Below are 26007 nucleotides of genomic sequence, written 5' to 3' on the forward strand. Positions count from 1 at the left end.
CTTGGTTGTCCTACTTGCTTTGTAGACCAGGTTGGACTTGAACTAACAGAGATCTGCCTGCCTCTGCCTCCTGAACCCACCTAGCTTTGGTCAATCACATAGAGGACGTAGTTGCCTTTATTGTTCGTGACAATACAATATCATATTGTCATGCTCCCCACTGGCAACTACAACTCACATTAAGTACTAGTAGCAATGTTTAACGTAACCTAAAAAAAATATAGAATGTCTTTACAGAAATTAAGACCTCATTATAAAACCTAGTCTCACTTTTATGCACTCATTCTATAAACAAACCTGTCATTTCTTTAAGTATGTCTTTGGTTCCGTCCCCTTTATTTTCCATGTCTTAAAAACGACTACCAACACCACCAGGGTCTCACTCTGTAGCTCTGGCTGGTTTCAAACTGACAGTGATCCCCTTGCCTCAGTCTCCACGTACTAAGCATAACACGGTTTGCTCTTCTAGGACTTTTTTAAAAAGGGTTTTATCCATTTTTTGTATTTTGTTTCTTCATTAGATCTTTAACAAGTATCAACACAGTTATTCGGAAGTCTCTACAGGGATAAACTGATCACAGAAATGGCTGCAGTCATTTCCTCTCAGCCCTAAATATGGAGGCAGATGCTAATCTTTGCCATGTGGTTTGCTGATCAACGAGACAGAAGCTGTATGAGCTGGCTTGTTTAATGTAAACACAAGCTAGAGACACATCTGGGAAGAAGGCAAGCGCTCTACCACTGAGCCAAATCCCCAACCCCGGGAAGAAGGATTCTTAACTGAGAAAATGTCTCCATACGATTGGCTTCTAGGCAAAGCTGTGGCTTATAATTGATGTGGATGGACCCAGTTCACTGGTTAAGGCGCCATTCCTGGGCTGGTAGTTGGGTGCTTTAAGAAAGCAGGCTGAGGCAGCCGTGGGGCGCAGTCGGTAAGCAGTACTCCTCCATGGCCTAAGTTCAGTTCCTATCTGCAGATTCCTGTCCTGACTTTCTTCAATGCTGGACTGTGATATGAAAGTATAAGTGAAATAAGACCTTTCTTCCCCTTTTGGTCATGGTGTTTTATCACAGCATTAGAAACCCTAAGATATGCAAAATAGTATAGACTGTACTTTAATTGAACTGTGCCCACTCTATTTTGCTCTTAGGAATTCCCTAACTACTACTTCGTAAACAGGTGCACATACCATGAGACCAGAGGCCAAATCAGTCTCATTTCCAGTGACAGCTAGCCAAACACAGACAAATAAATCAAAGAGGCTACCCAGACCCGCATGAGCGGTCTGAGGCCAGAGGAATCTTCTCCACTGTTAACACTTGCTGATCCACAAAATGTGTGAAACAGTAGTCACTAGTTGCTTACAATCAATAACGTTTTATGACAGTCTGCTATATGCCAAAAATGAAAAAACACAAATTATTAGAAATTGCTAAAGTCCAATTCCACTGTTAATCACAAACAATTTCTGATATTTGCTATGCTGAATTATTTTCTCCTTATGATTTCAGGGTTTCACGAAACTATTTATGGAATGCTGTGTGACTTGAGTTGAGGGGGAGCCGACTCAGGACTACTTTCTATGAGCACTTCAATACCTGGGATTTCCTGAATCAAGCTCAAGCCGATGTGAACTCAGACCCACTGACACAAACTCTGAGATTCATTAGACTTTCATGGCTGTGGTTGTTTCTAACCAACTGCTAACAGAAGGAACATGGCTCCCTGGGATGTTTTGCTACTCCATGCTTTCACTGACAATACAGCCATTTCTGAGTCCAGGAGTTATCACCTTCAGCTTATGAGTAAGTAAGGATGTTCGTCCCTGGAGTCCACACTTCTGCTGTGTGGAAGTTAGGGTCTCCAAACCTCCACTCTCATACTTACCAACGTTGTTTCAACACAAAGATGAGTTTACTTAGAAAATCAGAATTACAAAGTAATGATTCCTGAGTTTACAAAAGAACAATTCATTCATTATTGTCCCCAAATCCATGAGACAGCATGCAATGACCAGTTAATGACAGTTAACAATAGTCTTGAGCAATTTGGTCCTTACTTTATCCAGGTCATAAGTTCCACTGTATCTGGATCATAGAATTCCTGTAGTTCTGTTAATTCTGTAATTAATCGTGGAAAAAACTAGAACACAAAACAAAACACCCAGAGGTGTAAGTAACTGGAAAGCTTAAAACTGTTTCAGAGTATCCAAAAGACCAACTTGAAGCATGTTGACATATCTACACTGCCAGGTTCCTGTCCTCTTCATTGACCTGGTCACTCTTGTCAACCAGAATAATTATAACTTTATGGTTTACTCACTGCTTAGAGTTAGTAACTAATGTTATTACCAAATAATCATCGGTTATATCCTTCAGTATAGACATACTAAATTTGAAAATTCCAGGACAAATATTTTGCAGGTTGATGGGCAATTAAATTTCCTACTACATTTTGTTAAGCCAAAAAATTATTTCATTTCACAGATATTAAAATTGGAGTTACCAAAATATATTTAAATATTAAGACCTACTTACTATTTAGATTTTGTCAATTACAGTAAGAATTTACAATGGAATTAGACTGAAGAAAACTGCATTGGATGGCATTCTAAAAATGTTTTAGGCTGGATATGATAAGGTGTTTGTATAGTCCCAGCACTTGAGATGCTGAGGCATAAATGCAAGGCCATCTGGCTACACAGTGAGACCTTGTCTCAAACGATAACGAGCAAATAAGCACTCACATACATAGAATACAGAGATAAGTAAGTTTAAGACATGTTTGGGGAGCAGAAGTCGGTAGCACATGTCTTTAATCCCAGCACCCAGGAGGCAGAGACAAGCAGTTCTCTATGAGGTGGAGGCCAGGCTGGTCTACATAGTGAATTCCAGGACAGCCAAAGTGAAGAAAGAAAGAGGGGTGGGATGGGGAAGGTAGACGGGTTGATTGTTTTGGCTATCTTGTCAGGAAGCAACGTAGGACATCAGCTTTGCTAGTGCAGTGTCTTGATAGAAGCTTCCTACACACATACTTAAATGTGTAACCTTATAGGTAAGTACATTTTCATAATATAAAATTTCTTACCTCTTTCCACAAACTAAGACCTATAATAGTGGGCACAGCCATGCTCAGAATAAGAGCCTAAAATAAAAAAAACAAAAAGGGTTATGGGTAAACACATTTAAGAATATAGAGCTATTAGCACTGACTTAGACTGACATCTGCATGAATCTAGTTCAAAGTGAACTGAGTGAAGACTAATGTGTTTCAAACAAATTGAGGTGCTGGTAAAAATATTTGCTATATAGAGCCGGTCATCAAGGTGTGGGGCACGCTGACACATTCCTCTAATACTAACACTTGAGAGGCAAAAGCACACGGATCTGAGTTGAAGGCCACTTGGTCTATAGACTGAGTTCTAGGCCAACCAGGGCTACACAGTGAGATTCCATCTCAAACAAAACCACACAGGATTAGTGCTGGGTGCTGGAGAGATGGCTCAGCCGTTAGAGTCTTTACTGTGTTCCTGCAGAGAAGCAGGGGCAGTTCTAGCATCTGCATGGTGGCTCACAGCACACCATAAACATGCTTTTCCAATGTCCACAGGCACATGCACCCACGTGACGCATGCCTTCAATCTCAGAGCTCAGGAGCCAGAGGCAGGAGAATCTCTGGAAGTTCAAAGACAATCCGGACTACATAGAGATTCTATCTCTAAATAAATAAAATAACTTCAAAAAGAAATTAAGGAAGCCAGTGCTTAGTTGATGTGAATTTATGCTTGCCTGTAACTGAGATCGTCAGGAAGATTGAGGATGTGAGGCCAGGCCAGTGTGAGTTCTGTCTCATGGAACAAACTAGAAAACATTACTTCCATAGAGGTATTTCAAATAGCGATCAACATGTAAAACCTTTTAAAGATTTATTCTGGCTTATGTATGCATGTGTAAGTATGTGCATGTAAGTGCTGTGCCTAAGGCAGGTAGAAGGCATCAGGTTCCCTGGAGATGGACTTACAGGTGGCTATAGGACACCTGATATGAGTGCTGGGACGATAACGTGCGTCCTCTGTAAGAGCAGTTCATGCTCTTGACTGCTGAGCCATTTCTCCAGCCCCAGTAACATGTGAAACTTCTATCAGGGAGCTTACAAATCATTATGAATTAGCATGCAAAGTTAACAGCAAAAGGCACTGAGACCACACAGGCAAAACAGCTAGCATAGATCACCATACTATGTTAAAATGAGAAAACATAAATTCTGGAACTAAGACTGGAAAAATATAAGAAGACTACTGTTAAACATAATTTATCATCTTTTTGCCCAAGCATGTTCTTCCTATTCTACTTGTGGTGGGGGTTTTGTGTGTTTTTTTGTTTGTTGTTTCCTCTCCTTCAAAACCACTAAAAGGTACATTATGAACATTGCCCTCTCTCCCAGTAGCACAAATAATTACAAATAAATAAATGTCTAGATTCCTACATTTGGGGAAATAACAGGGGTTAGGACATCCAGACACAATGGTTAAAGCTCACTCAGAGAAATCCACCCTCTTCATGAAATTTCCCCGGCCAGGACAAAGTATTCTTCAGCATTAGGCACTATTCGCCCTTGTTGGGATCCAAAGGGAATCCTCAGGAACAGCAGAGAAGCTTCCCACTGAGCCATCCCCAGTCCTCCGTCCCCTACTCCCATCTGTTGTATTCTGTAGACAGTATCTTGCTGTGTAGCCAAGGCTGATCCTGAACTTGGAATCTTCCCGTCTCAACTACCCCAGTTCTATCACAACTAACACTAACATTTTATTTATCTTTATTGTAAGCAGGCAGCAAAACAGTGTAAGTTCTTTTCACATGGGTACATACATAGATCTAATTAAAGCCAAGAAAGAAGATATTTAAAGCCTAAAGTCATACAGAGTGTGTGTTACCTTAGAAGGCTGAGGCAGAAGGATCGCTATGAGCCAGGGGTTTGAAGCTAGCCTTACTAACAACAATAAGAAATCTCTTAGAAATAAACATTTTAAAGTAATAAATAGTTCTTGTCATTTATAAGGGCAGTTAGAAAAAATTTTAATGTCACTTCATGTTACTGATTCATTTCAATTCTTGCCTTATCTAAGTTAGACAGATTGAAATGCATTTGTTTAAACCAAATACTATAAGCTGAGGGTGGTGTCCAGGCCTGGAGTCCACCTTCTGAGAAGCTGACACAGGATGGCTGAGTTTGAGGGCTCCTGGGTCTGTGGATAAAGACCCTGTCCCAAAAAAACAAAAACAAAAACAAAAACAAAAACAAAACCACTACCACCAAAACCATAAAAGCTGGGTGTGATGGTGCATGTCTACAAACCCAGAATTTGGAAGATTGGAAGATGGAAGATTAGGAGTTCAACTATATAGTGAGTTCTGGGCTAACCTGGACTATATTCAACTTTGTCTCAAAAACAAATGCAAATCAATAAAACAATGGGCAGGGACACAGCTGAGCTATCAGAGGACCTAGCTAGCACGTAAGAAGCCCTGGGCGAGGCCCTAGCACTGCATACCCTAGCGCTGGGAGATGTAGTGTCTTCCGAAGACCAGGAGAAATGCCCACTACACAGTGAGATCCGGGCCAGCTTGGCACCTGCTGACACAAGAACGAGAAAACGTCTAGGAACTGTTTACCTATCATAGCCTATTTTCTACCCATAACTTGTTTCTATGTTGTTGCTATCGTCCTGTTTTTTGTTTTGTTTGTTTTGTTTTTGATTTTTGAGACAGGTTTTCTCTGTGTAGCCCTGGCTGTCTTGGAACTGCTCTGCACACCAAACTGACCTTGAACTCACAGGATCCAGCTGTCTCTGCCTCTGAGTACTAGGATTAAAGGCGTGAGCCACCACCACCCCTCTGCCTTAGTTTTCATTTACTAGCATTTAATTTTTTTTATTACATTTATCTATTTAATTGTGTGTGTCAATGTGTGCATGCACATGCAGCTATGCACGTAAGATAACTAATGGGGATCAGTTCTCTGCCTCCATCATGAGCTAGGCCCAGGGATTGAACTCAAATCACCAGGCTTAGTGATAGCAGGTGCCTTTCCCCTACTGAGCCATCTTTATGGCCCTAACATTTTATTTTGTGTAACTGGAAGATAAACAAGTATCAAACACAAAATAACAATGGCTCACCAACAATACTGGGTGTACAGTTCTTAATCGAAGCCACTTTAAAAGTGTCATCCAAAGTTCGGGGGAACATACACCAAATGCTGCTAACATGCACACGTAAGGAGTCCAAATGAATTTCAAGCTAGAAAAGAAAGGTCACATGTCATAAATCCTATCACACATCATTATCTGTTTTCTCATTTCTAAGTACTCAATTTTTTGGTTTTGGTTTTATTTTTTTAACATTTTGTTTTGTTTTGTTTTGTTTTGTTTTATGTATGTGAGTACACTGTCACTGTCTTCAGACACACCAGAAGAGGGCATCAGATCCCATTACAGATGGTTGTGAGCCACCATGTGGTTGGTAGGAATTGAACTCGGGACCTCTAGAGGGGCAGTCAATGCTCTTAACTGCTAAGCCATCCAGCCCATTGCTGTTTGATTTTAAGACAAGGGTTCATTGTGTAGAGCAGGCTGGCATCAAATTCACAGAGCCACACGTCTCAGCCTCCAAGTGCTGGCATTAAAGGTGTGTATCTCCATCCAAAGCCCTCTTTTCTCTGTTTTGTTTTGTTCTTTTTTTGAGACAAGTTGATCTCACTCAGTAGTCCCAGCTGTCTTGGAACTCACTGTGTAGAGTGGGCTGACATTTACAAGAGTGAGTCTCCTGCCTCAACCTTCTGAGATTACAGGAATAACATACTATGACAGAGTGCTGGGGCTACAGGCATGAGCCACTAGGAGTAGCTTTTCCTTTTGTCTTTGGGACAGGATCTTACCCTGTAGCCCAAGCTGGCTTCAAACTCAAGGCAATCCTCCAGCTTCCACCCTCTGACTGCATGAGTCACCATACCTGACTTTCCTCTTATTTCTTTTTATTTTTTAAGTAAGATATCAAGTATCGAGACTGGCGGGAATCTGCAACACAGCTGAGCCAATGGCCTTGAGCTGCTGGCTCCTCTGCCCCCACCTCTGCAGAGCTGTGAGCCACCGTGCCCGGTGTGTAGTCTGTTTCATGTAAACAGACAGACGAGGGTGGGGGATAGCTCAGTAGCAGAGTGTTTGTCTAGCATATCTGAGACCTTAATTCAATTCCCAGCACCACCACCAAACAAACAAACAAACAAAAAAGGATGAAGGGAGAGAGGAATAAAGGGACAAAATGGAAATGTGTTTTGCTTTGAATTACAATTTAATGATAATTACCATGCAAAAGGCCTCACAAATTACCTTTTATCATACTTATTTTCATGCATCTTAAGTATTGTGAATAAATGTTTAATCTTGCACAAAGAGGGATCTAATTTCTGCCCCCAACTCCTAGGAGGTAACCATCTGCCAGACAAGAACATTTTGGTGGAGATGGGATGGCTATGGCCATGCCTACATCTTGTGATAAGAACACAATTTATTCTGGGACCCTGGGCCACAAAGTGTCAGTTCAACCTCTGGAGAGGCTTCACAATAAGGGCAGCCACACAAGTAGCCAACTCCTTCTGAGACTGAGCACCAATAAAAACTCAACATGGCTGGCCTTCCCTGACAGCTGGGTCCCCTGTGTGAACCAGGTTTGCCCTGCTCCTCAGACACAGGTACTGTCTGTGCCATCTCCACAGTGTGATGGTAAATAGTGCCCTATGTCTACGTCTCTCCCAGACCCTCTTCTGTGTCTCTTCATCTGCTCATACAGAGATAGACCTGCTTCGCTCAAGTATGTGGTGATCCGGAATACAGTGACTATTCTGGTTATGCCAATCCCAGTAATAGAACCCAAAAATATTCTGGGAAACTTCTGAACTTGAGGTTGGTTTCAAAATAGGGATGGCCTTAAGGACTCCTGAACATTTACTCTCTTGAACGGAAGAGCCATTCCATTTTATTTGCTAAAATTGCCTTTATACAGAGATTAAAAACTTTTGCTTGGGAAAGGGGTATAGTTCGGAATATATCGTTTGCCTGGCTTGTGCAAGGTCCTGGGTTCAGTCCCTAGCACTGCACAAAGGTGTGCAGGGGTGGGGGGAAGTTTGGGGGTGTCAGATTTTTGAGGCTTTCAAGTACAAGGTCAGACTTGAGACACTGTTTCAAGACAAAGCAAAACAGCAACAGCAATAGTCTTCTGCTCGATGAATGGATTTTCATAAAGTTTATTGACAATTTGGCATGATTTTATGCAGAAGCTGACTAAGGGAGGTTTGAAAACTGAAACCTCGCAAATAAAGATGGTTTTGAGGGTTGTCGTTGCTGTCTCTGTTTTGTTATGGGAGAGAGGTTTCACTATGTAGCACTGGCTGGTCTAGAACTCAGTATATAGACCTCGAACTCGCAGACAGCCATGTGTCTTGTCTTTCTTTGCCTCCTGTATAACGGTGACATAACTTTCCTGAATATTAGTAGTGGACTGCTACATGACGGTGTTTCGGTCAACAGCAGACTGCACACATGACAGCACTCCCACAAGGCAGCATTGCCTGGTGAGGCTATGGAGGGGTGAACTAAGCAGGCACGCCTGCGAAGCCCCTGTACCACAACCCCGCGGAGCGCACGGCACGGATGCAACGTGACGATCGGCTGCACGCAGACACTTGCCTTAGCAAGTTTTAAACATATAATAACATAACACACAACCAAAAGAAACAAAATGCAAACACTCTGCCTTGTCCATACATCAGCCCATCAACGGTTAGTTTTCCATTCAAAAGCAAGAGCAGAGGGTTGGGGATTTAGCTCAGTGGTAGAGCGCTTGCCTAGCAAACGCAAGGCCCTGGGTTCGGTCCCCAGCAATGAAAAATAGAAAAAAAAAAAAAAAAAAAAAAAGCAAGAGCAGAAATAAAGGGAAAGACAGAACTACTCCTTTCAGCCCACTCCCTCACAGCTCCAGGCTGCTGTAAGACCCACTACACTACCCTTCACCCTATTTCCTTACCCTCCAGAATGTGCTGCGTGTTCCCCATTACAAAGCTTAGCAACCCGATCCCCTCTGCCCGGGGTACGCTTCTCGCTTTCCTCAGCACTCAGACCCTCAAACACCTTTTCAAGCCATATCCTGACTTCGAGTCCCCACAGCACCACTTACCTGTCCTTCGATTGCCCAGTTATGACTTTAGCTTTGTTATATAGTTAACATCTGTTGGCTCCACTAGGCCAACAGTTACGGAGAGTAGAAAACACTGTGTTCACGCCGCTTACCACTGTACTCTGAGTATTTAGCATGATGTGTGAATCTTAGAAGATACTCCAGAGTATTTTAATAAATAAATGAATAATTAAATATCAGTTTGTGATATTTTAAAAATCTTTGTTAAATTTCACTTATATTTTAAAGATTTATATTTTTATAAATTGGACTATTTTTCATTTATTTTATGTGTATGAATGTATATGTATGTGCCAGAATAGGCCAGCAGAGAATACTAGATCCTCTGGAACTAGAGTCTTATATGGTTTTAGAGACCTGACTTATGTGGGTGCTGGGAAGGTCTTTGCAAGAGCAGCAAGTACTCTTAACCAACAAGTCGTTTCTCCAGCCCCTAAAAAGGTTTTGTTTGTTTGTTTTTCGAGACAGTTCCTCTGTGTAGCCCTGGCTTTTCAGAACTCACTCTGTAGACCAGGCTGGCCAAAAATTTCCACCTGCCTGCCCCTGCCTCCTAAGTAATGGAATTAAGAGCACCACCGCTCGCGTGCCCTGAAAGTTTATACTTTCTTAGATAAAGTTTTAGGAACTGCCTTAAATAGACTCACTAGCTCTCAGTATAAAAGGTAAACGTGGGGCTGGGGAGATGGTTAAGAGCACTCACTGCTCTTCCAAAGGTCCTGAGTTCAGTTTCTGGCACCCACATGGCAGCCCATAGCTGCCTGATGCTGTCTTCTGGTGTGCAGATATATACGCGCACACAGTACCCAAATGCTAAGTAAAAACTCTAAACAAGAAAGATAAGGTTTATAATGGCCAGCTGCTCAAGCAGGGACTCACCCTTCCACAAGCATTGCGAGAGAGCCCAGCAAAAGCGTGTGGATTACATGGTAAATGATCTCTGGCCTCTCTCCAATTCTTCCATCTTCAAGAGTTGCGGTCTCTTTCTTGGACTTCCCACTATAGAAAGGAAACATGTTTGTAATAGATGGAAAGATATACATGAACAGTCAATGACACATTATCGTGTTTGAAGGCTATGCCTAAAACTGAATTTCTTCTCCTTTTCTAAGATCAATTATTCCTGAACTAGCGATGCTAATCAATATAAACTACAAAATTAAATCACAAAGATAAAAAGCTGTAAGTAACCATCCTTTTCTTTTGTTTGTTCAGACACAGGGCCTCACCAGCAGCTTAGGTGGGCCTAGGACACATTCTGTAGCTAAGCCCGCCTCTGCTCCAGGCAGTCTGTTTGCTTGAGGCTATACAGAGTTGAGATTACAGGCGTGAGCCACGAACCTATCTTCAAGTTACTTTTTTCTCTTATTATAGTGCTGGGGGTCACCAAGCACAGGTCTTTTTTTTTTTTTTTCTTCTTTTTCTTTTTTTTCGGAGCTGGGGACCGAACCCAGGGCCTTGCGCTTGCTAGGCAAGCGCTCTATCACTGAGATAAATCCCCAACCCCCAAGCACAGGTCTTTACACATTAAATAAGTGCTGTTTATATTGTCAACATAAGAGACACTTACAACATTTCTTTTATGGATTAGTCTTGGATTCTGCAATAGAGTTTCGTGGAACCTGACTAGCTTTGAGATTACTATGTAGCCAAGGTTGACCTTGAACTCAGGACCTTGCCTTCACCTCGCAAGTGTTAGAATCACAGCATTCTACAGTACCCATAACTACCTTTCTAACATAATGAATATTTAAAACAAATATATTTATAGTGACTTTTATTATTGTTTTTGTTTTTTTGCTTTCATTTCTCATTTTTTGAGACAATACCTAGGCTGCCTTTGAATTCACAATTCTCTTAGCTCAGCCTCCTGAGGACTTGGATTATATGCATGTCCCATCATGTTCAGAAAAATTTTAAGTAATTTCAAAGCACACCAGTAGCTTCATTTCAAATAAATTACATATATATATGCTTATATATGTGTATACATATATACATAATATATGTATATATAAACTATATACACATATATATATCCCAAACCACCTCACAGACAAGGTTTTTTTTTTTTTTCATCTTTATTAACTTGGGTATTTCTTATTTACATTTCGATTGTTACTCCCTTTCCGGGGTTTCCGGGCCAACATCCCCCTAACCCCTACCCCTCCCCTTCTATATGGGTGTTCCCCTCCCCATCCTCCCCCCATTACCGCCCTCCCCCCAACAATCACATTCACTGGGGGTTCAATCTTGGCAGGACCAAGGGCTTCCCCTTCCACTGGTGCCCTTACTAGGATATTCATTGCTACCTATGAGGTCAGAGTCCAGGGTCAGCCCATGTATAGTCTTTAGGTAGTGGCTTAGTCCCTGGAAGCTCTGGTTGGTTGGCATTGTTGTACATATGGGGTCTCGAGCCCCTTCAAGCTCTTTCAGTCCTTTCTCTGATTCCTTCAACGGGGGTCCCGTTCTCAGTTCAGTGGTTTGCTGCTGGCGTTCGCCTATGTATTTGCTGTGTTCTGGCTGTGTCTCTCAGGAGAGATCTACATCCGGTTCCTGTCGGCCTGCACTTCTTTGCTTCATCCATCTTGTCTAGTTTGGTGGCTGTATATGTATGGGCCACATGTGGGGCAGGCTCTGAATGGGTGTTCCTTCTGCCTCTGTTCTAAACTTTGCCTCCCTATCCCCTCCCAAGGGTATTCTTGTTCCCCTTTTAAAGAAGGAGTGAAGCATTCACATTTTGATCATCCTTCTTGAGTTCCACGTGTTCTGTGCATCTAGGGTAATTTGAGCATTTGGGCTAGTAGCCACTTATCAATGAGTGCATACCATGTGTGTTTTTCTGTGATTGGGTTACCTCACTCAGAATGATATTTTCCAGTTGCATCCATTTGCCTATGAATTTCACAAAGTCATTGTTTTTGATAGCTGAGTAATATTCCATTGTGTAGATGTACCACATTTTCTGTATCCATTCCTCTGTTGAAGGGCATCTGGGTTCTTTCCAGCTTCTGGCTATTATAAATAAGGCTGCAATGAACATAGTGGAGCATGTGTCTTTGTTGTATGTTGGAGCATCTTTTGGGTATATGCCCAAGAGAGGTATAGCTGGGTCCTCAGGTAGTTCAATGTCCAATTTTCTGAGGAACCTCCAGACTGATTTCCAGAATGGTTGTACCAGTCTGCAACCCCACCAACAATGGAGGAGTGTTCCTCTTTCTCCGCATCCTCGCCAGCATTTGCTGTCATCTGAGTTTTTAACCTTAGCCATTCTCACTGGTGTGAGGTGAAATCTCAGGGTTGTTTTGATTTGCATTTCCCTTATGACTAAAGATGTTGAACATTTCTTTTTTTTTAAAGATTTATTTATTTTATCTATATGCTAGTACACTGTAGTTCTCTTCAGACACTTCAGAAGAGAGCATCCCATTACAGATGGTTGTGAGCCACCATGTGGTTCCTGGGAATTGAACTCAGGACCTCTGAAAGAGCAGTTAGTGCTCTTAACCGCTGAGCCATCTCTCCAGCCCTTGAACATTTCTTTAGGTAAGGTTTTTCTGTATAACCCTGGCTAATCTGGAACTTGCTCTGTAGATTAGGTTGGCCTCGAAATCAGAAATAAGCCTGCCTCAGCCTCCTGAGTGCTGACATTAAAGGCATATGTCACCATGCCTAGCCAAATATATTATTCTTTTTTTTAAATATTTTATTTATTTATTATATATGAGTACACTGTAGCTGTCTTCAGACACACCAGAAGAGGGCAACAGATCTCATTACAGATGGTTGTGAGCCACCATGTGGTTGCTGGGATTTGAACTCAGAACCTCGGGAAGAGCAGTTGTTGCTCTTAACCACTGAGCCATCTTTCCAGCCCCCAAATATATTATTCTTAATTAAGTTAAAATTGTAGTAAATTGTGTGAAATGAGTCTGTAAAAGCTTACCCTATTATTTATATATCCATATAAATACTCAGAGGTATTAAACTAAACATCTGCTTTTCTGATTAATTTATAATGACCAATAAAGAAAGAATAGAATTAGATGCTCTAAAATGAACACAGCATTGAAAAGCTGTGAGGTGGCTTGGTGACTTTGAGCCAAGAGAACTGCTTAAAAATGTGAGTTCTAGGCCATGTAGAGGGCACAACAAAACCTCTCGTGCTCCTTCCTGTCCCCTTCAGAGCTGAACCCAGAGCAACCTAGTTAAGGGTTCTGCCATAGTTCCACCAAAGTCCCAAACCCTGCCTCTTCAAAATTAATTAATTAATTAATTAATTAAAAGACAAGAAAGGAAAACCTGGATCTGGGTACAACTTAGTGGTTAGTGGCGAAGCATATTCAGCATGCACAAGGCCCTGGTTCTCAAACCCCAGCACCAGACCAACACACACACACACACACACACACACCTTAAAACATTTTATATCTTTAAAATACATTAATTAGTAATACAGTTGATTATTATAAGCACTTACCTCATCCTCCTAAAAGTAACTTGTGTCATAGAAAGAAGACAGATAGTTAACACTAAAACATAGAATGGCAATAGGGAAGATTGTGTCAATCGTAAAAAAAAATCCTGGGACGGTGCCTGGAGAGATTCTTGACAAAGGAGCCAGTTCAATGTAAAATTCCTAAAAAGACAAAACAAGGAACATTAAAACCACACGTGCTTTGAACTGCTGAACACAATGGTATTTTAAAAATCTCAGTAAAAATGAAGGTAAAACATTCTCTAGATCTACTCATTCCTAGCAGTAACGGTCAGCTACAATGAAGCACGTGCCTTCATCTAAGCTGCTCACGAGTGGACACCGCTGCATCTCTTACAGACTCAAGGTTAGAAGTCAAGGCCCTCCGGAAAGACCTGTGGCTAACCTCCCACCAGCAGTGTTCTAGGGTAGAAGCTACAGGGACGGATAGGTCATGAGCCCAATGGACTCATACTCTGACAGCAGTACTGGGTAGGTCCCTGGATGGAAGACGACTTTGAAATATGTACCCCCACCACCACCCCCTACTTCCTAACCTCTTTCGCCATACGCTCCATGGATCAGACAGTGGGACCAATGACCACGACCGTCATGATGTAGGCAATGGAGGCAGTAAGGCAGCTTGATGGGTAAAGGCTCACTGTGAGCCTGAGAGGCTGAGCTCAATGCCACCGGCAAGAAGAAAACAAAGTTTCTGATTTGACTTCTGACCTCCACAGACATGCCACGTGGGTGTGCAAGCTCTTTCTCCCCCATCCTCCATCTCTACCTCTATCTCTATCTATCTCTTTTTAGAAATGCCTGAAGAAACCAGAGCTGGAGACATGGCTCAGTGGTTAGGAACACTGGCTGCTTTTGTACAACATTCAGGTTGCAGTCCCACGTTGGTTCACAACTAGCTCTAAGACCAGTTCCAGAGCCTCCAACGCCCTCTTCTAGCCTCCAGAGAACAGGTAAGTAGTACACAGACATACGTGTAGGCAAAACACCATACGCATAAAATAAAAATCAATTAAAAAAAAAAAAAACTCTTAAGAAGTCTATGAAACTGTGAGCAAAATTAAGCCTGCTAGTGTCTTAGGTGGTTGACATGAGCATTTTGTGGGGTGGCTCAGACAATGAAACTGTGACCATCTGTAAAGCCCAAAGCAAATTCATTTTTCCAGTTGCTGAGCTGAGGGTTAAATCCAGGGCCTCATTGAGACAAGCACTTCTAATACTGAGCCACATCGCAGGGAAGAGAGGGAGACATTCAGAAGTGCTCATTAACGTCTAGGGAGATGGCTCAGCAGTTAATAGCACCGGCTGCTCTTCGAGAGGACCTGGCTTTGGTCTGCTTAACTCCAGTTCCAGGGGATCTAATTCCCTTTCCTGACCTCCTCGGGCTCCTAGATGTGCACACGAGTACACTCAGACTCACAACCACCTGTAGCTTCGGTTCCAGGGGACTCAATGTCTTCTTCTGTCCTTCAAGGGCATTTACATATGTGGTGCACATTATATATGCAGGCAAGCGCTTATACATATAAAGTAACAAAATTTAAAAAGTGTTAAAGGGTAGAACAAAAGTGTCTTATTCAAAAATGACTGCATCTTTAAAAATAAGCTAAATTTTGACAATGTGCTACACAGGACCATAGAACCATTAAAGACGATGCTACCGAAGTGTCTTATGTTTTGGGGCTGGGGATGCTATCACTGTTGTTGCTATTAATATTAGTACTTTAAGGCAAGCCATTATTATTAGTGCTAGTATTTTAAGGCACAGCTTTATGTATCTCAAGGCATCATAAACACCAATCCTCTGTGTAGCTGAGGAGGACGTGAACTTCTGATCCTCCTATTTCCCACCTTACCAAGAACCAAGAACACAGGCATGTGACTGTATGTTCAATCTGTGTACTGTACATGAACCTAAGGCTGTCTACACCTGCAGCACAAGACTAAAATGGCTTCTTTTATATCCAAGAGCTTGATGGGTATCCTGTGTATCTTTTAACGGTTCTCTGGTGGTTCTTTTTGTGTTGTTGGTTGTTGTTCTTATTTTGTTTTATTTCTGAGACAGGGTTTCTCTGTGTGGCTCTAGCTGTCCTGGAACTTGCTCTGCAAACCAGGCTGACCTCGAACTTGGAGATCCATCTGTCTCTTTAATCCCGAGGGCTGGGATTAAAGATGTGTCAACACCACCCTGCTACTTTTTTAAACAAACAACAACAATAACAACAACATTCCTTATCTTTAAAAAAATGTTAAGCCTTCCCTATTATTATCTTATGCGTGCCTCATCTGCATGTGATGTTTATCACATTTACGGCTGATGCTGGAGGAAGCCAGAAGAGAATATCAGATCCACTGAAACTGGAGTTACGTAGGACCATGGGAGTGGGTACTAGGAACCAGACAAACCCAGATCTTTAGCAAGAGCAGTAGTGTTCTTAACCATTAAGCCATCTGTCTTTGGCGGTTCTTAGAAATCTGTCTCTAGAGAAATATTTCCTGAAATTCTGGTGAATTCCAAATTCTAACATATAACTAGCACATTTAAGCACACACACTCGCTATTTATAGTACACACATCACTGATTTGTAAAAAACGAATTGGGCGAGGAATGTAGGTCAGTAGTTCTGTGCTTGCTGAGCATGTGCAAGGCCCTGTGTTCAATCTACGGTGCTAGGGGAAACAGCCAATCTGAGGGTGATGGTTTTGGGAGAAAAGACTATGTCTTAACCTTATAACACCTAGTCGTGTATTACCCTTGTAAAGCAAGTCTAATAGTTGGCATGTTTACTACAGGGTACTACCTAAATACCAACTAATAAACACTGGCTCAAAGCAGCTCGCAGCCTTAGAACTGTAGGATAGGCTCTGGGTTAGGGATAAAGTCGATGGAACACGGACTTCCCTGACGAAGAGCAACCACAGCTCTTACTGCCTACATCCTCGGCCTGTGAGAGTTGTCTAATGATAGTTACCACAGCAAATGAACACACACATCACACACTGCATTTGCTAACGATGTTATCTCACAGTAAGGAATTCAGTCTGCAATCATATAATTAAATCATATATAATTTAATATTCAATCATATATAAACTTTCTCAGAACGTGAGACGTGTGTAAACAAATACCATCTGCTATACACATAGAAACTGTCAGTATATAAAGTCATTCTTCCACGTTGTTTCATAAAACTAGAAACACATTATTTTGTAATTAAAAACCCAGCCAGCTTCTAGTTTAATTATACTATAATATTTATACTATTATAAACCCAATATGAGACTGTTTTGTGAAACAAGTATCTTTCTGCCTGTCTTCTGCCCTTTTCTTTCCCTCTTATTTGGCAGTACTGGGGATCAAACGCAGGGTCTCTCACATTCGAGGCAAGCACCTGACCACACTGAGCCTGCTACCACCCTTTTATTCACAGTGCTAGTATAGCTGTTATTGGCCATTTCACTCATGTTTCTGCAGTGCTGGAGATCAAACCAAGGGTTGTGTACATCCTAGGCCAGCACCTACCCCTTAGTTACATCTGTAGTCCTCGTTTTTAGTCTTTACTTACTCTAACTGTAGACTGTGCTATTAATCTTCACCAAAGGACAAAGCCCTAAAAATACTATGAAAGAGCAGGAGAGGGCTGGAGAGATGGCTCAGTGATTAAGAGCACTGACTGCTCTCCCAGAGGTCCTGAGTTCAATTCCCAGCACCCACATGGCTCACAACCATCTGTAATGGGATCTGATGCCTTCTTCTGGTGTGTCTGAAGACAGTGACAGTGTACTCATTTAAAAGAGAGAGAGAGAAAGAGAGAGAGAGAGAGAGAGAGAGAGAGAGAACGCAGTAGTACTTAAGGGTCTTGCAGAGGACCTATGTTTAGTTCTTAGCTACCACATCCGATGGCTCACAACCACCTGTAACTCCAGCTCCAAGGAATCTGGTTCCTTCATTCAAGGGTACATACAGACCTACACACACACATACACACACACACACACACACACACATGCACACGCACACACACGAATGCATATAAATAAAAATAACACATAGCCATAGATTAAGGCACACACCTTAATCCCAGTATTCAGGAAGGAGGCAGAGGCAGGAGGATCTCTGAGTTTGAGGCCAGCCTGGACTACAGAGTAAGTTTCAGGACAGCCAAGGCTACAAAGAAACCCTGTCATAAAAAACAAACAAACAAATAAATAAATAAGAATTAAATCTTTAAAACAAAACTATGAGGCTGGTGAGATGACTCATAAGTAAAAGCACTCCCTATGCAAGCCTGACAACCTGAGTCTGATCCCTGGAATCCATGATCCCTAACCTTACCCTCTGATCTCTACCAAACACATGCTTACTCATACATACACAACATATCCACCTACGAGAATAAATAAAGGCTGTAATGCTGTTAAAGGTCTGAGTATATCTACTTTTTAGGAGACTAGGAACGTACTTATTTATGCTGCTGCTCACGGTATTCAAGCCATGGTCCCAAGCACACCACCCATGTCTCTCCTGCAGTGCTGGGTTAGAACTGGGGCTCGGTGCGTACCAGGCAGACATCCTACCAACTGAGCTATGGCCCTACTCTCCCTTCCCCACCCCACCACTCCCAATATCAGTGTCATTTATTTTACAGGGCAGGGATTACAGTTCCGTGGTAGGAAACTGCCTGTAATTCAAAAGGCTTTGAAGGCAATCCTCAAAACCAAAACCAAAAACTAATCTTCTATATAAAATCCAAAACTATGTCCGAAGTGACATGTAACCAGGTGCACACGCCCTCCACCCAGTGTCCTTGCTTTTGTTTTCTACAGGTTACAGATCAAGGGAACATGTAAATGTGACACTTACTTAGTCATATTGAGTCCAAATTTTACTTCAAGAAATTTCAGCACGTGCTCATTTTCTTTGTGTGGGACAAACATCTGGAGGAGAGAGAATCAGGCACCAGGGCCAAGCTGTGAGACATCATTCTTACAGAGAAGAAAACGTTACTTAAACAGAGAAATACTCCCTTATGCCGACGCTTTTAACAGTATACTCATTTCCAGTTACTAATGATAGAAAATACAGCCAGATTAAAAGAATAGTGAGTTAAATAATAAATAACACACAGTATACAACATGAATACATTTTCTGCGTGCTTAGGCATAAAAATGGAGTGGTATTTTGAGAGTATGAAAATTTTATCCTAGGACAGCTGATTTAAATAACCCTTGTTCCGGAAGACATTTCTGTTGGCTGATTTGGTTTCTGATACAGTGTTGTTAGGGATAACTTTGTATAAACTCTAATCCTTCGTTAGCTCATTGTTCTTGGTACAGCTGGCATAACATATTCCTCTACTCATACTGCTCTGGCATGAATCCCAAGTACTTACCTTTACTATAACATTTAAGGTCACTGGCAGAGTACATAACAAGTAAAACTCAAACACTTTGATTACTTTGGCCACAAACGTTCCTTTTTTCACATTTAGCTACAAAGGAAAAAACAAATCACATAAACAAAGTGAAGTATAAAATTAACAATTTAAAATAGTAAGGCTACTTTTTACGAAAGACAATGTTAATTACCTGAAAGCACTTAATAAGCATGAACGCTCCTGTTAAGCTTAATAAAGGAGATACCAATAAAGCTGGATTCTCAAACTGCAGTAAATACCCAAGGAAGAGAGAAAATGCGTAGATTTTATATACTTCATAAACCTGTTAGAACAAAAATAAAAGAGAATAAAATTAATTTTAAAAATAGACATTTTAAGTAAATGTTCTGCTATAATTTAGGATTGTGTTAGGAAGTGTTTAATCTGTATTTTTATTGTTTTGGAATACAATGAGCTTAACATTTGCTTCTTAGCATGCTACAGAAAAAGCAAGGAGCTAAAAAAGTCATAAATGAAAACTGAAGTGCATTCTTTACAGCCACACTTCACCTTCTGTTAGCTTTCCTGTTGCGAATTCAGCTTTAAGTAGGTGTGGTACACACTGTCAGCAAATCCAGCACTTGGAAAGCAGTCTCAGAAGGATTACAAGTAAAGGCCGCTAGGACTACACAACAAGAGCTTGTGTTAAAAAATGTCACAGCTTAGAGGAGCAGCTCAATTAGAAGAGTGTTTGCCGAGTGCTTGGGTCAGTCCTGAGCACTGCACACATCTGGGAGTGGTAGTGGACAGCCTGCAATCTCAGACTTGGGATGGAGAGCAGGAAGACCAGAAGACGGAAGCCAGACAATGGTGGCACATGCCTTTAATCCCAGTGCTTAGAAAGGAGGCAGAGACAGGCTGATCTCTATGAGTTCAAGGCCAGCCTGGCCTACAGTGCAAGTAACAGGACAGCCAAGGCTACACAGAGAAACCCTGTCTCCATAAAAGAAAACAAAACAACAACAAAAATAAAGAAACAAATTCCAGAAAGAGCAGAGAATACAGGGTCTGAAGGTGGGGAGGAGGATCCATGGTACAGAGTAGTGCTGGGGCTCACGATCGCTCTATCTCTAGTGCCCAGGGATTCAAGGCCTCTTCTGGCCTCCAGGTCACTGCATCCATGTAGCACACAGACATGGAGGCCAAACATCCAGACACGGAACAAAACACTTGTAAGTTACTTAAAAATTTTAAAACAGGGCTGGAGAGGTGGCTCAGAGGTTAAGAGCACCCAACTGCTCTTCCAGAGGTCATGAGTTCAATTCCCAGCAGCCACATGGTGGCACACAACTATCTGTAAAGAGATCTGATACCCTCTTCTGGTGTATCTGAAGACAGCTACAGTGTATTTATATATATAATAAATGAATAAATCTTGAAAAAAATTTTTAAAACAAAGAGAGGAAGAATAAAGGGGTTGGAACCATGCCCAAGTGATTAATAGTAGGTACTGCTCTTTCAGAAAACTGAGTTCAAGCCCTAGTACCACCATCCAACAGCTCACAATCACCTAGACTCCATCCGCAGGAGGTCCAACACGCCCTTCTACACTACAACGCACGGCCTCATGTGTGCACAGATGCACAGACACACACGCATAACTGAAAAATAAATCGCAAAAGAGAGATTTTACTGTGACGAGTAATGACACCCTCGGGAAGTACTCACGCAGGCCTGGGAGACAGCCGAGTCTCTGGTGTGGCTAATGCTCAACCTGCTCTTGGCACGAGTGCACTGTTGCTACAGAGTGACTCTCAGCTTCACATCCAGTTCTCCTCTTGCCAAGTCAAACTCCGACAAGAGGAGGGGCTTCAGGAAAAGTGCAAAGCCAGAGGAAGAAGGAGATTGGCGCTCTTTTCTTGCCTCTTGTTGGCTTGCACTTCCTTGGAACCTTACCTAAAAGACTGCTGGTTCTGGAACCCAGCAGAACAGTTCCTTCCTGTCGAGGCCCCAAAAGTAGGTGCGACTTTCCCAACACCTACAACACAGCTCCTGCGTCCAGCAGGTGCTCTGTCCATAACGCTTTTGGGCCTCTCATATCATCACCCTCTCAGCTAAGCAGTTATTAAGATGACTTACATTCTTGATTAATGACTGCTTTGGACAGTGATGTTATGAGGTTTTTGGTGTTAAAAATCGGACAGGACCCTTTACATGTTAAACAAAGTACTTTACCGCTGAACTATGTGCACAGTCTTGGTTATTAAATCCCTCTGTTAGGTTCTCTCTGTTCAGATAATTTAAATTTTGATGCTCATTAGAGTTCTGAAGAGTTGAGAATAAGGGATAAAGAAATGGAAAGGAGGTTTTTAAAGATTTATTTATTTATTATATATAAGTACACTGTAGCTGTCTTCAGATACACCAGAAGAGGGCATCAGATCTCTTTACAGATGGTTGTGAGCCACCATGTGGTTGCTGGGAATTGAACTCATGACCTCTGGAAGAGCAGTCGGGTGCTCTTAACCGCTGAGCCATCTCTCCAGCCCGGAAAGGAGGTTTTTAGAGACAAACCATTAGTCTCTGCTTTTAAATTCCTCATTAAGGGCATCGCACTACCTTGTCGCTTTGCTGCACTGAGAAGATGTCTAACAGCAGCAGGGAGACTGCTTGAAGAAACAGGATGTAGTGGCTGTACTCCCACACCATCATGAACGTGTACGTCGAGGTACTCAGCAACAAGTAGCAAAACCTCTAGAAAAAAAACAACTAAAATCAGTCACTTCACTACTGTGAAAACCCGATAAGCCACAGGCCGGCCAGGTGTGGGGCTGCATGTCCCAACCCCAGCTCCTGAGAAGTAGAGGCAGGTGGACATCTATGAGTTCAAGGCTAGCTTAGTCTGCATAACATGTTCTAGGACACAGATGGAGCTATGTAGAGTCCTTACTTCCAAAAACAAACATAAAACAATGGTTAGAGAGATGGCTCAGTGGTTAAGAACACTAGCTGCTCTTCCAGAGGTCCTAAGTTCAATTCCCAGCAACCACATGGTGGCTCACAACCACCTGTAATTTGATCTGATGCCCTCTTCTGGTGTGTCAAGGACTGTGCGGTCATATATACATAAAATAAATAACTATTAAAAGAAAAACAATAAAACAAAACATATCAGCCAAACAAACAAAAATACCACAGCAGGACCTTAACAAAGCACAGAGGTACCAGCACCTGTCTTTCCCATATTATATTTCAAAGGGGCAACAAAAGGGGCACAATTTTTTTTTCATGTCAAGAGAGAAAGCAAAACTTAGAAGAAATTGATTTTTTTTTTTTTTCGGAGCTGGGGACCGAACCCAGGGCCTTGCGCTTCCTAGGTAAGCACCCTACCACTGAGCTAAATCCCCAGCCCTGAAACTGATTTTTATTAGAATAGCTGGTAATGTTATTTTGTCCTAAAATAGTATTTTTTATTTGTTCATGCTAATTTGATTTTCCGAAAAACTATCAAGAGCCTGGGTTGCCTAGTCAAGGTTTTACTCTTAACAAAGTTTGACCTGTTTTCCTCCCATGCGGCACACATCGACCATGCAGCACACATCGACCATGCAGCACACATCGACCATGCAAAACTGGGTGCTACTTTACTTTACTTAACAATGAAAATGAGCCATGCCTGGGGTAATCTCGGTTCTATGAACTACCGCAAGAGAACCCGAGGCCAGCCTGGGCTATGTCTTTGAACACTTCCTGAACACAGCAAGCGTATTTGCTGAACTTTCATACCTTCATGCAGAACATCATGGCAGACCTCAGGCCTGTAATGCTGAGTTCCCATAGCTCAGTACTGTCTGCTGCTACTAGGGATCAACCCCAAGGCCGCAGGCTTACTGGGCAAGCGTTCTTCCCCACAGACCTGCATCCCAGCACAGCCTTCAAGTTCGAGAGTTCTCAGTGTAGACAGACGAACTGCCAAAGCTGCTTTTACGATGTTTATTTAGAACTAAACAAACTGTTGCCTAAAAACAGTAGTAACTCTTTAAGTAAAATTTGTTTAAGTTTTTTTTTATTATTGTGTAGAATCTGGGGGAGGGCCGCCTGTGTAGAGGCCGACAGACAACTTTGGTGTCTGCTCTCTCCTTGTGGGGACCACACTCAGGCTGTCAGGCTTATAGAGTCTCTAAGCAGAGTCAGGCTACACAGGCAGGCTGGTTTGGTATTTGGAGCCTACAATGGTCTTGAACTTGTGGAAATCTTGCTGCTTCAGTTGTCTATGCGCTGGTACTACAAGAGTGCACCATATCCATCCGTTCTCAATGTTACTTTTAGGGGGATATTTTTGTTTTATTCTTTTTGACAGGGCTGGCTTTGAACTCATCATGTAGCTAAGAATATACCTGAACTCCTGCTTTCCATGCCCAAGGGCTGGGATGAGAGGTATGGACTACAGCACCTAGCTAGGGTCTTGCATATTTTAAAACATTCTTTATAAACTTTATCCCAATTATACCATATTGTTATTTTTTAATGTTTTTTAACTGCAATGTTTCATGCTACATTTATTTTTTCTAAGTTTTTTGAGACAGGATCTCTTTATTGTAGCTCTGGTTGCCCTGGAACTCCCCGTGTAGACCAGACTGGCCTCAAAATCACAGAGCTCCTCCTGCCTCTGCTTCCTGAGCACTGAGATTAAAGACATATACCACCATACCTGGCTTATTATTTTATGTTTGCAAATTGAAATATATATGTATTATATGTAATATATTATATTATACACATCATCAAAAATAATCCTACCATTGTAAATGGGTCTCCATTAAAAGGATATTACCTTTCGGTTTCCTTTTGTATTTGCTTCTTATTAACATAAAATACACATGAGGATAAAACAGAGAGGAAGGAATCCGATCAACTCCCACCGTTGGTGTGTTTGGTTATGGTGCTGGGGTAGAAGCTCCAACCCTTGCACGTGCCAGCTACCACAGAGGTACCCCAGCCCTAGTGCCTGTGCTGTTTTCCAGACAGACACACTCCCTAGAAGACCTTGGTTAGTTGATTCTGGTCACTTCCTAGGCAGGAAACTTAAGACTGGCAGACTGCCAAAGGACTGTTATTCCAGTCAACTTCAATACATTCTATTAAATTATTCTGTGACACAGTGTCTAGGCTTCATTCAACTGCCCATAGGATTGAGGTAATAACAGTAACAAAGACTTATTTAAATATGCATCTAAATGATCTGAGAGGAGGACGTTTCCTTAAGCTTTGACTAACCTACTAATCTCAGTCAGGGAAGACATGTGAGTGAACACAAGGACATGCCACACTGCCATCAAAGTTTAGACACTGTCATCCGGCCACCGCTGTGTCTTCAGGAATATTTCTTTTTAAGTTCTGATGACTAAAGGACATAAATGTTCCTGAAGTAAGAGAAATGGCAAAAACAACACTTGGATAGATTAACTTCCAAAATGAGATATTCTTCATGTAACCACACTAAAAACAGTATAACATCTGTTTTCCCAAAACTATTTGGCTGTTATCAGATTACAGAAAAACAAGATGTAACAACTACCTTACTACATGTTACACAGTACTTGTATGTAACAAATTTGTATGCTTCACTGAGTACAACTTAGCCCCTGATATGACTTACTTTAATTAGGCACCGCAGCCCAGCATGGTGGCCCACTGCAATCCTACACGGTGGCAGGTAGAGTAAGTGCTCAAAACCTAGCCTTAGTTACATAATGAGTTTGAAGCCAGCCTGAACTAAAGAAATTTTTGTGTCAAAACAAAGCAACCAAAACATATTTGCAGAACATCAGAATTGGCTGTAATATATAAAACAGGTTTGCATCTTACCTCTGCGTACGTATTTACATTTCTCTTTAAATAGCCTGTAAGTGCAGCAACTTGGCATGCAAAATATGGTAGAGCCCAGTTTTCTCTTAAGGGAATGGAGTACTCGATTCTTGTTGTGTCCACCCTAAAATAAACCATAGAGGACACCAGAAGTGAGGTATATACTTGTGTAATGCTACACTGCACTTTTCTCTTTATCTTATTTTTTTTAAAAGATTTATTTATTATTATATGAGTACATTGTAGCTGTCTTCAGACACACCAGAAGAGAGCATCGGATCCCATTACAGATGGCTGTGAGCCACCATGTGGTTGCTGGGAATTGAACTCAGGACCTCCGGAAGAGCAGTCAGTGCTCTCAACCACTGAGCCATCTCTCCAGCCCCCTCTTTATCCTATTTTTTCTTTTTTTTTTTTCGGAGCTAGGGACCGAACCCAGGGCCTTGTGCTTGTCTTTATCCTATTTTTAAAATATTATTTTACTTTATGCATATGGGTGTTTTGCCTGCATGGATGCCCGTGTACCATGTGTGAGCCTGGTGCTCCTGGAGGCCAGAAGAGGGCATCAGATTCCTGGAACTGGAGCTACACAGACACGTGTGAGCTGCCAGGTGGGCACTGGGAACTGAACCCATGTCCTGTGGAAGAGCATCAGGTGCCCTTAACTGCTGAGCCATCATGGTTCTCAGCAGTTGTTCCAGTACGTGGAAGCTAAAGGCAGGGAGATCGACGCAAGCTTGGAGCTAGCTTGGTCTGCACATTAAGTCCTAAACCAGTCAAAGAAATAGCAAGACCCTGCCTCAAAAACGTTAAACATAGAAAAACAAAAGTGACAGAAAGAGTGACAGATATCAGAACAATTAGTTCCATGCATACAAGACTGTAACCAGCCTTTCGTTACCTATTATAAAAGTGTATAAAATAGTCAAATTCAGGAAGGAGAAGTGAGAGGCTTAGTGGGCAAAGGTGTTTCCAACAAACAATTCTCACATGGTAGGAGGGGAAAACAAGT

General features: G+C 41.9%; 1 protein-coding gene across 1 annotated transcript in view; it reads right to left on the reverse strand.

Annotated features, from left to right (window-relative positions):
• Dpy19l4 (dpy-19 like 4) overlaps positions 1–26007 on the reverse strand; it is a 57301-nt gene that overhangs the window by 10421 nt on the left and 20873 nt on the right. Inside the window, 10 exon segments of the mRNA NM_001305280.1 lie at positions 2061–2143; positions 3089–3145; positions 6180–6300; positions 10129–10248; positions 13730–13888; positions 18613–18686; positions 19143–19241; positions 19339–19470; positions 21747–21881; positions 24996–25119. Of these exon segments, the coding sequence (NP_001292209.1) occupies positions 2061–2143; positions 3089–3145; positions 6180–6300; positions 10129–10248; positions 13730–13888; positions 18613–18686; positions 19143–19241; positions 19339–19470; positions 21747–21881; positions 24996–25119 (1104 nt within the window).

Source organism: Rattus norvegicus, chromosome 5 (genome assembly GCF_021556685.1).
Source record: "Rattus norvegicus strain SHRSP/BbbUtx chromosome 5, alternate assembly SHRSP_T2T, whole genome shotgun sequence".
Lineage (NCBI taxonomy): Eukaryota > Metazoa > Chordata > Mammalia > Rodentia > Muridae > Rattus > Rattus norvegicus.